General features: G+C 37.1%; 1 protein-coding gene across 9 annotated transcripts in view; it reads left to right on the top strand.

Moving 5' to 3' along the window:
• Positions 1-13135, top strand: part of NEK1 (NIMA related kinase 1) — a 206392-nt gene that overhangs the window by 160153 nt on the left and 33104 nt on the right. For all 9 annotated transcript variants that reach the window (XM_057548150.1, XM_057548156.1, XM_057548154.1 and 6 more), the window contains 2 exons: positions 8038-8214; positions 10411-10531. In XM_057548150.1, coding sequence (XP_057404133.1) covers positions 8038-8214; positions 10411-10531 — 298 coding nt within the window. The remainder of the gene's footprint in view (positions 1-8037; positions 8215-10410; positions 10532-13135) is intronic.

Below are 13135 nucleotides of genomic sequence, written 5' to 3'. Positions count from 1 at the left end.
TTCTGTTGAAAGTATTCATGGATTTGTCCATTTGGCCCATCTCTATTTTCTTGACCATATTAATCACTTATTTTAAGGTCCCTCCTTGATAAATCTCATAACTGAGTCATCTAGATCTGTTTCTGTTGTTAGCTAGATCTGTTCTATTTCTGTTGTCTCTTTTTCTTGGTTTTCAGTCATTTTTTCCTGTTTCTTTGTTATAAACCATGCTTTATAACATAGAGCAGTGAACTTTTTCTATAAATTGTTAGATTGTAAATATTCTAGGCTTTGTGAGCCCATATATACATATTCTTCTTGTTTTAAAATTTTTCTACAGCCCTTAAAAATGTAAACATTTTTCATAACTTGTAGGCTATACAAAACCACAATGCAGGTTAGAATTTTTGTACCTGAGTTTTACAGTATTTGACTGGATGCCAGACATTGTGGATGAAAAATTTAATAGCCTCTGGGTAATGTTATCTTTCTTCAAAGAAGATTAAGTTTTCTTCTTAAAACTAAATAATGCCAGCAGATGACCTTGATACTGTTGAAGTTAGTTGTGGCCTGTTTGTTTCCAAGCGGTAGCCCTTGTTCCTACGCCTTGATCTGTCTGAGACCTCCTCTCAGTGCTGATGATGTTTGTTCACCATGCCCTCCACATTCCTGGGACCTGACCTCTACTCTCCCTCCCAGCACCATCCAGCTGCTCATCTTTGCCCAGCACGTCACCCTCCTGGCTGCTGATTTATGCTGGCTTTCCCAGAGTGTTGCTTGTGAATGAATGCATAGTTTAGGAGTTAGCCGAAAATAGAGGGGATTTTTTTGTTGTGCTGAAGGGAACTTTTTGGTGATTTTTTCCTTGCAGTCTGGGTCACTTTGTAGCCACAGGCTTATTAGCCCAGTAAGACTTGCCTCCTGCCTGTGCTGGACTTAGGAAGTGCCCGCAGGGAAGCTGGGATGGAGTGGAGCTCATCCTAGTGTTTGCTGCTCTCCGTCGTGGCCCAGTGCCCCCTGCCTGCATCACTTACTCTCCAGTGCTTCCAAACAGCTTTTTTAATATTTTTTATTGTTGTTCATCATTGATATTTATTTTCAGTGGGCAATTAATCCAATATGAGTTACATTGTCATGGCCAGGAAAACAAGTCCCTACATTTTTTTAAACTAACTTTTTTTTCCCTTGACTATAATAGTATATTTTCATTGTAAAACATTAGAAAATACCAAAAACTGTGCTGTAGAAAATTGAAATTACCTAGAACCTTGCTACCTAGAGATTATGTTCCTGTTAATCACATAAATTTTGTTTTTATTTAAAAATCTAGTTCTCTTGTTATAAAAGTTATCTGTACACATAATTAAAAATGCCAAGTAGCTCTGGAAGTCTTTTACGAAAAACTGCAGTTCCTAGACATCACTCGTCACCTTATTTTCTGCTTCCCAAAGTCAGCCACTTTCAGTTCTTTTAACTATTTGTTTTCTTATTTATCAACATAATTATAAATCATATACCTATACTATTACTTCTTGATTTTTAAAAGTGTTTATTATTATTATTATTATTATTATTATTATTTTAGTTTTAGACATTACCTATGGACTTCCTACTTTGGAAGAGAAGAATTTAGCTGCCTTTCCTCCATCTGTTTTTTTTTCCCCTGATCTCACCATATACAGCTGATATACAGCTGTACTTCCTATCCCCAGATCCTCCAAATATACTTGTAATTTTGGTGAAATCATCATACAGTGTTGGTATTACTTTGACCATGTATATTCTAATCAAAGCTGCGGTAATTGTACCATGACTACTTTTCTTTCTTGCACAATATTTTGTTTTCCCTTTAGTGAATAATTGCTTTGTTTTTCACAAACTTATTTCTAGTTTGTTGCCAGACTCTTCCCTAGATATGTTTATCTCTTCTCAGATCATCCAGATACATTAGGTATTATATGGGTCTAATCTTGGAACCATTTCTTCGGAATCCCCTCTGACCGGCTCCAAACCAGACGAGTTTTTCCTTCGACCTGCTGGAGAGATGTCATCCTGGCCTCTCCCCTAACCTGTCCTGATGTTAGATCTCTTACTGTCTGGAGTCCATGGCTTCTTTTTTCTTGATATATTCCCCCATTTTACTGGCATCTGTGGGACATGGGGTGTGTGTGTGTGTGTGTGTGTGTGTGTGTGTGTGTGTGTGTGTGTGTGTGTGTGTGAAATCGCTGCTGTCCTGCGGTGTCCAATCCTCCCTCCTTCCTCTTTAGTACTAGCGTCTCCCCGTGCCCCCATGCCCACTTCGGATTTGGGTTGGCGCATGGCTGCCTAGGCAGAGACATCATTTCCCAGCTTCCTTTTGCAGCTGGGTGTGGCCGTGGGAATAGGTTGTATCCAGAGTGAAATAGCCATTCATATGGCTTTTAATTCTTTTTCCAGCTTTATTGAGTTATGATTGACAAATTTTAAAAATTATATATGTTTAAGGTTTACAACATGGTGTCTTGTCATAAGTATACCTTGTGTATCACCACGATCAAGCCAATGAACATGCCCGTCACCTCACATAGTTAGCATTCTGTGTGTGTGATGTGAACACTTGAGATTTACTTTCTTACCAAATTTCAAGTGTACTGTACATTATTGGCAAATGTAATTAACCATGCTGTGTATTCGATCTCTAGAAGTTTATGCATCTTATGACTGAAGGTTTGTACCCTTTGCCAACATCTCTGCATTTTTCCCACCTTCCAGCCCCTGGCAACCACCATTCTACTGTCTGTTTCTGAGTTTGACTTTTTTAGATTCCAGGTATACGTAATATCATGCAGTGTTTGTCTTTTTGTGTCTGACTTATTTCACTTAGAATAGTATCTTCCAAGGATTTCCTTCATGCTTAAGGCTGAGTAATATTCCACTGTGTATATATATACCACAGTTTCTTTATTCATTCATTGACACTTAGGTTGTTTCCATGTCTTGGCTACTGTGAATAATGCTGCAGTGAACATAGGAATACAGATACCTTGTCAAGGTACTGATTTAATTTCCTTTGGATAAATACTCAGAAGTGGAATTGCTGGATCATATGGTAGTTCTATTTTTAGTTTTTTGAGGAACCTCAGTACTGTTCTCCATAGTGGCTGCACCAATTTACATTCCCACCAACAGTGCACAAGGGTTTCCTTTTCTCCACATTCTCATAAGTATTTGTCATCTCTTCTCTTTTTGATACTAGCTGTATTAACAAGAGTGAGATGATCTCTCACTGTGGTTTTGATTTGCATTTCCCTGATTATTAGTGATGTTGAGCCACCTTTTCATATATCTGTTAGCCATTTATATGTCTTCTTTTGAGAAATGTCTATTGAGTTCCTTTGCCGATTTTTAAATTGCTGTCATTAATAATGGCAAAAAAAATTTAATATGTCCATCTTTTTGCTGTTGAGTTATTTGAGTTACTTAAATATTTTAGATGTTAACCTGCTATCAGATATATAATTTGCAAATATTTTCTCCCATTCCGTAGGTTACCTCTTTATTTTGTTGATTTTTTCCTTTGCTGTGCACAAGCTTTTACTCATGTAGACCCACCGTTTTGTTTTGTTTTTGTTTGTGCTTTGGTGTCATATCCAAAAATTTCTTACTAAGATACATATGCTCTTTTCTGAACTGCCTATTCAAGTGTCTTGCCTATGTTTCCATTATGTTGGTTTCCCTTTGGTTTTTAGGAGTTCTTTGTATATTCTGGATAGAAGCCTTTTGTTAGTTACATGTGTTGTAAATATATTTTGTCTTTTAATGGCTTGTCCATTTAAACTTGTCCTTAAAAATGCCAACTGTAAAGAAGAGGACTGAATAAATTGGACTATAATAAAATTAACAACTTCTCTTCAAAAAATGCCATTTAGTAGAATGTTGAATAGAAGGGTCATGTTCTTGATTCAAGGGAGTAAAATGTATCATGTTAACTCAAGTCTTTTTTGAAAATACCCATTTTCAGATTAAGGAATTCCCTTCTAGTCTTATTTTATAAAGAGTCATTAAATTTTATCTCACCCTTTTTCTGACTTAATTAAGATGATTGTATGATTTTTCTCCTTGATTATATTAATGTAACAAATAACATTGATTGATTTTCAAATATTAAGCAGGCCTTGTCAATATTATCACTTTTTTTTCATTGTTACCAATCTTACAAGTTAAGATTCCATTTGTGATTTTCTGATTGTGAGTGAATTTCATCATATCACAGTCTTTTGGCCATTTTGATTTGCTTCTCGGTAAATTGTGTGTATATTCTTTGCCTTTTTTATATTACATTTCCAGTTTTTTTTCTTATGAATTTTTAATCTGGTATAAGTAACCTTTATCTAGTATATCATCACAGTTTCTTTCCACCCTCTGCTGTTTCACTTATTTTTATGCTATTTTTGGCTGTACAGAGTTTTTTTTTTCTTTTTTTAAAATTTTCATGCAAGTATATCTTTTATTTATATCTTCTGAACTTCCTTTATTGGGTGAAAAATTTGGCAAATCTTTGGATTAGATAGATAACAGACATGTGTACACATGTGCATGCATATATGTATATAATCTTTAACCTAGCTGGAATTCTAAAATATTTTCCTTGGTTGTTTTTATTTTATTTTTTTTATAGTAGTATTTTTTAAATTAATTAAGTTATTTATTTATTTATTTTTGGCTGTGTTGGGTCTTTGTTGCTGTGCGCAGGCTTTCTCTAGCTGAGGCGAGCAGGGGCTACTGTTCATTGCAGTGTGTGGGCTTCTCATTGTGGTGGCTTCTCTTGTTGTGGAGCGTGGGCTCTAGGCACATGGGCTTCAGTAGTTGTAGCACGTGGGCTCAGTAGATGTGGCTTACAGGCTCTAGAGCCCAGACTCAGTAGTTGTGGTGCACGGGCTTAGTTGTGCTCTGCAGCACGTGGGATCTTCCCGGACCAGGGCTCGAACCCGTGTCCCCTGCATTGGCAGGTGGACTCTTAACCACTGTGCCACCAGGGAAGTCCCGTCCTTGGTTGTTTTTAGACAATTATTATTTCAAAGGAATTTTAAGTTCACTTTATCTAATTGAGTATTATGATTAGAATTGTATTAAATTTGTATATTGATTTTTGGAATTTTTTTTTCTTTAACTTTTTGGCTGCACCCCGCGGCATGTGGGATCTTAGTTCCCCGACCAGGGATCGAACCCTCACTGCCTGTATTGGAAGGCGAAGTCTTAACCACTGGACCACCAGGGAAGTCCCCATGATTTTTGGAATTTTTTTTATTTCAAGAATTTAAGTATGTCTTTCTTTTTGCACCAGTCTTGCTCTGTGTTTTTCAGTAACATTTTGTTTTGTTCATTTAAGTTCTAAAAGCTTTTTTGGTAAATTTATTTTTATACAATGGGTGTATTTTTGTCTTTATTATAATATAGATGATGTATTTTTTCCATTTCCCTAGGTTGTTATTTCTAGTTAAAATAAAGCTATTCTTTCTATTACCCAGCTATGTAAAATTTTATAGCCAGACTCCTTACTGAATTATTTCATTAAATCTGTTAAGTTTTTTTCTTTGACATCGTAAATCTTATAAATGTGCAGATTATCTCATCAGTAATAAGAAATAGGTTTTTTTGTCTAGTATTTATTTGATTATTCCCTTTCCTTATCACTGCATTTGTTAGACCCTCCAGAGCAATCTTCAGTAATCATAGTGCTGTCTGGCATCCTTGTTCCTGGTTTTAATAGACATTATTTTATAGCAGAACACTTAGACTGAATGAGCAGAGCACAGATGTGACCTCTGCCACTGTCGCATTGTTGATGAGGCTTGGTGAAGGGAAGATGTTCCAGAACCTGGGCAGCACTGTAGTTTTGTTCTCATGGACCAGGAAGAAGTAAGAGGTAAAGCAGCTCACAAGCAGCTATGCGCAGCTGTTTTTCCTAAGGAGTTAACTGAACCGGGCAGTGCCTGCCAGCCCAGTGTTACAGAAGGACGTGGGCAACACCAAGGCCCCACCTGACTTCAGTGATGATGAATTGAACTTGGGACCAGGGAGCAAGGCTCTGTGTTCTTCTCCAACTGTTCCAGCCACATGTGTTCAGACATGGCAGGCAGAAGATGGAACTGATGTGGAGTTGGGGTTTTGCTGTGAATACCGTGAGTTGAGGATGTATGGAAGAGAATGTTTTTAATGATGGGCTGTAGATGGATTTTAATGGGGACGATGGGGAGAGAAACCATGGTAGGATCAGTGCATTTTAGGTCCCGGTCGGGTAACATTCTTTAGAGTTGGGGTAGTAGAGGGAGGTGAGTGGAAACACAGGATGTTGGGAATTAGAAGGTGGGGTATTTAACAGTGAACTTTTTGAGGAGCTGTACTGAATGACAGGATCTCCGAGATGTGAGCATTGGAGTGACTGAGGGAGGGGGAAGAAAACGTCATGGAGATGTACTGACCAGCCCAGATAGATACAGGAAGGCTTACTGGTGTAGCCAGAAGTCCAGCAGATTAGCTAAGACAGAATGGGTGTTAGGGGAGCTCCCAGTAGTGAGCTGGAAAGGAGCTTCTCCAAGGAATGGACGGGACTGACCTGGGCATCTTCCAGGTAACTGCAGTCAGCTGTTCTGAGCTGAATCCAACCTCTCCTGGTGTCAGTTTAAAGTATGGGAAGTCTCTGAGCAATTACCAGAAACACACAAAAACGGTTAGTTCATAATTTTAAAAATATCATTTTGACATAAATATATCATTCTGACATTTATATATATATGTAAAAGTTTCATCTAAAGGAAAAGGCAAGTAAGCTACCTTAGAAATGTATGTTAGCCACCTTAGAAATTTATTTTTGTTTGTTTATTTTTTTTACCACTTGTTTTTTTTAGCTTTATTGACTGTTACCAAGTTTCAGTCTGTTTCAAATAATTAAATACTGCAACTGGGACATTAAAAATACAAACCAACATGTCAAAATAATCGTATTCTGAATGTTATGTATAATATTATACATTTTATATTACATAAAGGGTTTTATACATAAAGGTAAGATTTGATTTATGATTATTGAAAATTCAAAAATATATTTGAACAAAACATTCCTGTGCATACATACACAGTAACTCAACTGGGATAATCAAAACCATACATGAGTGTGGTTATTAAAAAATAAAATTACATTCATACAACAATGGTAGAAATTGAAATCTCTTTTTATTAATTTGAGAGTATTATTACAAAGTCACACACATATGAATGGTGTAACCTAATTCTGTATACTTAAGAATCTTTATGCTTGACACTGAAATATGTCTCTATCCCATGGGAACTTTTTGATTTTAAATTTTTTTATTTTAAGGGATTTTTATAATTCATAATCATTAAAATGTCTATCCATGGGCATAATGCAGACCCAATCCCAGCAAATAGAAAAGTCATGTGGGTCAACCATATCACATGTGTATTTCACCATAGTTTTAGAAAAATATCCTATTCAGTTGTACAGTTTGGTCATGCTTCATAGTCATGCTTGTCATCAGTGATTACAGATGAGGCACAGAGCTTAGAGGGGAATATATATTGCTGTAGAGAACTGGGTACTAGAGCAGCAGTATCACTGGGTGCTCATGTGGAGAACACCACCCAGACATGCTAAATTAGCTATTAAACTAGGTGTCAGACCTTCAAAAAGGTTAGTACACTGATGTGTACTAACTTGCTTTAATGCTGAAATGTCTAAGTCCAGAATACTTGTCAAGTGAGTTTTAGTACTATCTCACTTTTAAATTTAATGAGAGCTGTGATTTTAAGTAAAGGCAAACATTTTTCTAACTGATCTGAAAAGCCTGAAAAACAATGTCTTTATAACAAAAATGCCTTTCCAATTTGAATTAAGTGTGGCTATCATGTGCCTTAATCGTTTATTCATTTCTAGTACATTACAGAACTTACCCAGTAATTACCTGCTGTAATAATGAACTTTGTTCTAAGTGCTGTTACAGATAAAATTCAAGTCACTTTGAGAACGTAGCATGAATTTTCATCTTTTTGTTGTTTCAGAGATTTCTCCTCAAGGGGAGGAGTGCAAACCCTTAATTACTGGAGAAGAAAAAATAAAATGTATTTCACCTGAAATGAACCCATCAGCTACTGTTGATTCTTCTGCTGAGACAAACAGTCCAAACTTTAGTGAGCCATCTCCACAGACGGCATTGAAACCAGAAGGAAATTTGGATGGTATGTTTTAATGGGGCAAAATGAGATTGATTTGATTTAATAATACTTTAATGTCTTCTTTATAAATGGATCTTCAAAATATGTATATATGTTTGGGTGATTCATCTCAAATTAAGTTCACTCTTTTTTCTAGTAACTGGTCTTTTTTTTTTTTATCGCCACATAGCAAAACACCCCAAAACCTAGTGTTAAAAGAACAGCCATTTTACTCTGTCTCCTGATTTTGTGTGTTGGGAATTGAGTCAAGACCTGGCTCAGCCATGTGCTTTTCTAATCCGTGTGCTCTTGTCTCTGTGATTTCTGGTCTCATGGGTCCGAGAGGGCTTACCTGGTGTCCTGACAGGTACAGCTCAGAGGCTGGGCCCGGCTCGCCCCTTCCTCTTCATGCGGTCTCCAGGCCTTTCTATGCACTCTTTCCAGCAGGGTGGTCTGACGTCTCACAGGGCTCCCACATCCCCAGGTAGAAGCCACTTGTACTTGTAGAAGCCGCTTGTACTTGCAGAAGCTTTGTCATGGCAGCACCCCACCTTCAGATATGAAATTCTGTCTTGCTTATCTAGTGCTGCAAAGCAGATTGCTCCCCAAACTCAGTGACTTAAAAGAACTGTTTTGTTTTATCTCACACTTATGTGCATAAGGAATTGGGAAGGTTCTCCTCCTCCTTGTGGCATCAGCTGGCATCGCTCAGTGATGTTGAGCTGTCAGCTGTGCCTCCTTGGAGGGTGGGAGATGGTGTCACTCCCACTTGTGGCATCTCGGCAGCACTTGGCCTGTTCCGCTGGGTCCCGCCCCTTAGCTTAGTGTCAGGGCCTTGCCATGTAGTCTTTGCAGGATCGTTAAACTTCTTTCATGTGGCTTAGGCTTCCAGATTCCAAGGTGGAAGCTGCCAGTTCCCTTCAAGGCTGGCCGTGGAATTGGCTTACAAGACTCCAGCTGTACTCAGCTGGTCCAGGCGATCTCACTGCCGGGGCAAACTCAAGGAGAGGGGCAACAGAGTCCCCTCTAAATGAGAGGAACGCTGGACACCTTGCTTCATGTGTGGTTGTCTTTAATTCACCATAGTAACTTCATAGTTACTTAAATAGTCTTATTCATTAGAATCATAGTTAACATGTACCTTACGCCTTTTCTTAAAAAAAAACAAAGAAAAACCCTGTTAGGCATATAAATAGAGGCTGTATAGCCTAGTGCAAGAGTTGGCAAACTTCTTCTACAGAGAGTCACATAGTAAATATTTTCGACTTTATGGGCAGTACATTGACAAATCTAGTTCGTAGAATGAGTCATATTGATAGGGCTTAAGGTGCTAGAGAACAAATATTCATTAAAAAAACTTTTAAGGATCCCCCTCCCCCAATTGCTTACCTCATATGCATGACCAAAAAATCATTTGAGTAAAAGATAAGAACTTTAAAGATTGGTACAATACCAATCATCTTTCTAAACTGGACAACTGATTGGAAACTTTTAAAATACAGAAGGAAAGAGTATCTGGATTTTAGGAAAAAAAGCGGTGGTCATGGTGGCTGAAATAAGAACTGGAGAAGAAAAAGAAAAGTTAACAAATGAAGACAGAAACTGTTTCTCATTACTATTTACTTCCAGGAACTATCACCCAGATGAAAAATGAGCCACTGCCAGAAAACAGAGGTAGTACCCTGGTTGTTAATTGTCTGAGAGTCTAGGAAAATAGATTTAGTGCACTCCAATTATGTTCTCAATATCATTGTAAAAGTCCGGGTAATGGGGTGTTTGGTGTTTTTTGTTTGTTTTTTTTGATGATTGAACTTTCCCGTCAGTTACTAATCAGTGATATCTTCTCCCCTTCCATATTTCTAACCACAGATAGTGTTATTCTTTAAACTAGTTTTTATACCTTCTAGAAAGCAATTTACATATTACTGAAATTTTAATGAAGAGAAAATTTTTTATAATCAAAATACAGTGTACTGTATTTCTTTGGGGTATTTTTATTGCAGTGAAAATGCAAAAGGAAAAGTCTGTTATTTCAGAAACAACTAGAGAGTCAACACAGTAAGATTAAAGATCTATAGATAAAATATTAAATTTTTCGATGTAATTACTATTAATACTTTAGCCTAAAACTAGGTATGATAACTTATAGGAGGTTTATTCCATTTTCTCTAAATGGATTTTGCTTTGAGACCTGTTTCTTGTTATGTTTTTGCTGTGCAGAGCCTGATGACTTGGAAGCAGAATTTCTGCAGGAGCCAAGTGGAGCAGACAGGGACGGTGGCTTGCCATGCCCTGTACTCGACGTGTGGGTTAGTGAGATTAAAGAAGCAAAGGAGGCTGAGTACGTTACCTCTTTCTTACATTTCAAAACCTGGTCCCTTTTTGTAATACCTTTTAAAGAAATAGTGTAATAACCCAATATTACATTAAATCCTATTATAATACCTTATAAAAATAGTTTAATTTGGGAATAGATATTACATTCATGTGGTTCAGAAATCCACAAGTGTATAAAGATAAACAGAGATAAAAGTCTCTTTCCCACTTCTATCCCCATCCAGCAAATTCCCACTCTCTCCTCTTTCCAGACATGTTTAATAGTAATGAATATTAACATAAACAGAAGCAAAAGCGAATATACAGTCTCCCTCGCTTTTAAATACAGTTGTTAGTATAATGTACACATTTTTTATTTTAGTCAGTAACCTGGGAATTTTTTCATACTGACACACAGAGGGCTTCCTCTTTTTTTGTTACTTCATGGCTATGTACTAGTCCATTGTATGAATATACTATAACTCTGATTAGTCTCCTACAGCAGTGGATACTACAAACGATGCTGGAGTGGATAACCTAAGTAATAAGGGTATTTTGCATGTGTATAAGTACAGTCATTCCCCCTTATTCAACAGGGTTTCGCTCTTCATGGTTTCAATTACCTGCCATCAACCACAGTCCGAAAATATGAAATGGAAAACTCCAGAAATACACATTCATAAGTTTTAAATTGTGTGCTGTTCTGAGTGGTGTGATGACATATCCTGCTGTCCCCATGTGTCCTGTGCAGGACGTGAACCATCCCTTCATTCAGCGTGTCCACGCTGTGTGTGCTACCTGCGTGTCAGTCACTTAGTAGCCGTCTAGACTATTAGATCTGCTGTCTGGGTGTCCCAGTGCTCGTGTTCATGTGACCCTTGTTTTGCTTAATAACAGCCCCAAAGCGCGAGAGTAGTGACGCTGGCAGTTCGGCTGTGCCGAATAGAAGCCACAAGATGCTTCCTTTAAGTGAGAGGTGAAGGTTCTCGACTTAACAAAGAAAGAAAAACATCGTATACCTGAGGTCGCTAAGGTCTATGTTAAGAATGAAACTTCTACCTGTGAAGTTGTGAAGATGGAAAAGGAAATCTGTGCTAGTTTTGCTGTCGAACCTCAAACTGTAAACGTTACACCTACAGGGTGTGATAGGCGCTTAGTTAAGATGAAAAGCCATTAAATTTGTGGGTAAAAGGCATGAATGGAAAACATGGTTCGGTTCTGTCCATGTTTCAGGCATCCACTGGGGGTCCTGGACTGTATCCCTCTGTCGGTAAGGGGGGACTACTGTGTATCTGGAGGATAGAGACAAAGAAGTATGATTTTATACATGCAATTATTATTCTCCCCAGGGACTGTACTAGTTTATGCACTCCGAAAGAATGTATGAAACCTCCTGTTTTCCCCACAGACTTGCCAAACTTTTATTACCAAAGTTTTTGATTTTTGCCAGTCTGATAGGTAAAAAGTAGTATCTCAGTTTGGGGTCTTAGTTTATCTCTTTCTTTTTATAAGTAAAGTTGAGCACATCTTTTCAGATGTTTAAGTCACATTTGTATTTCCTTTTCTGTGAATTCCCTGTTTACATCTTTGACCCATTTTTAAAATTTGGTTGTTTGGTCTCTGATAAATTGGTAAGAACTCCTTAAATATTAGAGATATTTGCCTTGGTTATTATGTGAATTGTAACTATTTTTTCACCGTTGGTCACTTATGTTTTATTTTTTTGCCATGCAGAAGTTTTTTGGTTGTTTGTTTTTACGTTGTCATGTTTACCTGGATTTTGATAATTATTCAGAGAAACTTTGTTTTCTCTAAGGTTATCAAAGAGTATTTTAATCTTTTCTTCTGGTACTTTCATGTAGGCGCTTCTTATATTTACCTCTTTGATCTATTTGGAATTTATCCTGGTGTCCACGGAGTCGGTTTTTCTTCCAGATGGCTACACAGTTGTAACTCCATTTATTAAAGACCCCACCTTTCCTGCACAGATTTAAAATGCCACTTTTAATATGCACTGAATTTTCTTAATTATTTGGGTTCATGCTTATACCTTATTTTCCTGTTCCATTGATCTTTGTTCAGTGTGCTGGTACACACTGTTTTAATTAAAATGTAAAAGATATTTTAAGATCATGTAAGGCTTATTCACTTTCATCGCTCTTCTTGCCTGTATAATTTTTCATCTGAATTTAGAATTTATTAAATTTAGCCCACCTTCCCTCACATAAAAAAAATCAGTTTATATTTTATCGGGATGCTAAATTCATAAATTAATGCAGGGACGTGAACATGCTGTGTGTGTTCTTCCTGTCCGAGAAGAACAGAATAGGCCTTGTTTTTTGATCAGGTTGGGAGTTTTCTTTATCTAGGCTTTGTGCTTTTATGGGTAAGCTTATTCCTAGCTTTATTATCTTTTGTTTGGTGTTATAAATGGTGCCTGTTCCTCTGTGAGATCTTCTAACTAGAAGGTTGTATATATGAAAGCTGTGGATTTCTTTATATTGATTTTGTACCCTACCATCTTATTGGTATCTGCTATTGTTCATGATAAATTTTCAGTTGAATCTTTTGTATTTTTCAGATATACAGTCATATCATATGAAAATGATGGCTTTATGTCTTTCCAGTT

The sequence above is a fragment of the Balaenoptera acutorostrata genome, chromosome 6, assembly GCF_949987535.1.
Source record: "Balaenoptera acutorostrata chromosome 6, mBalAcu1.1, whole genome shotgun sequence".
Taxonomy (NCBI): Eukaryota; Metazoa; Chordata; class Mammalia; order Artiodactyla; family Balaenopteridae; genus Balaenoptera; species Balaenoptera acutorostrata.
Note: the sequence above shows the minus strand (reverse complement) of the source record. Positions and strands in the feature narration are given on the sequence as shown.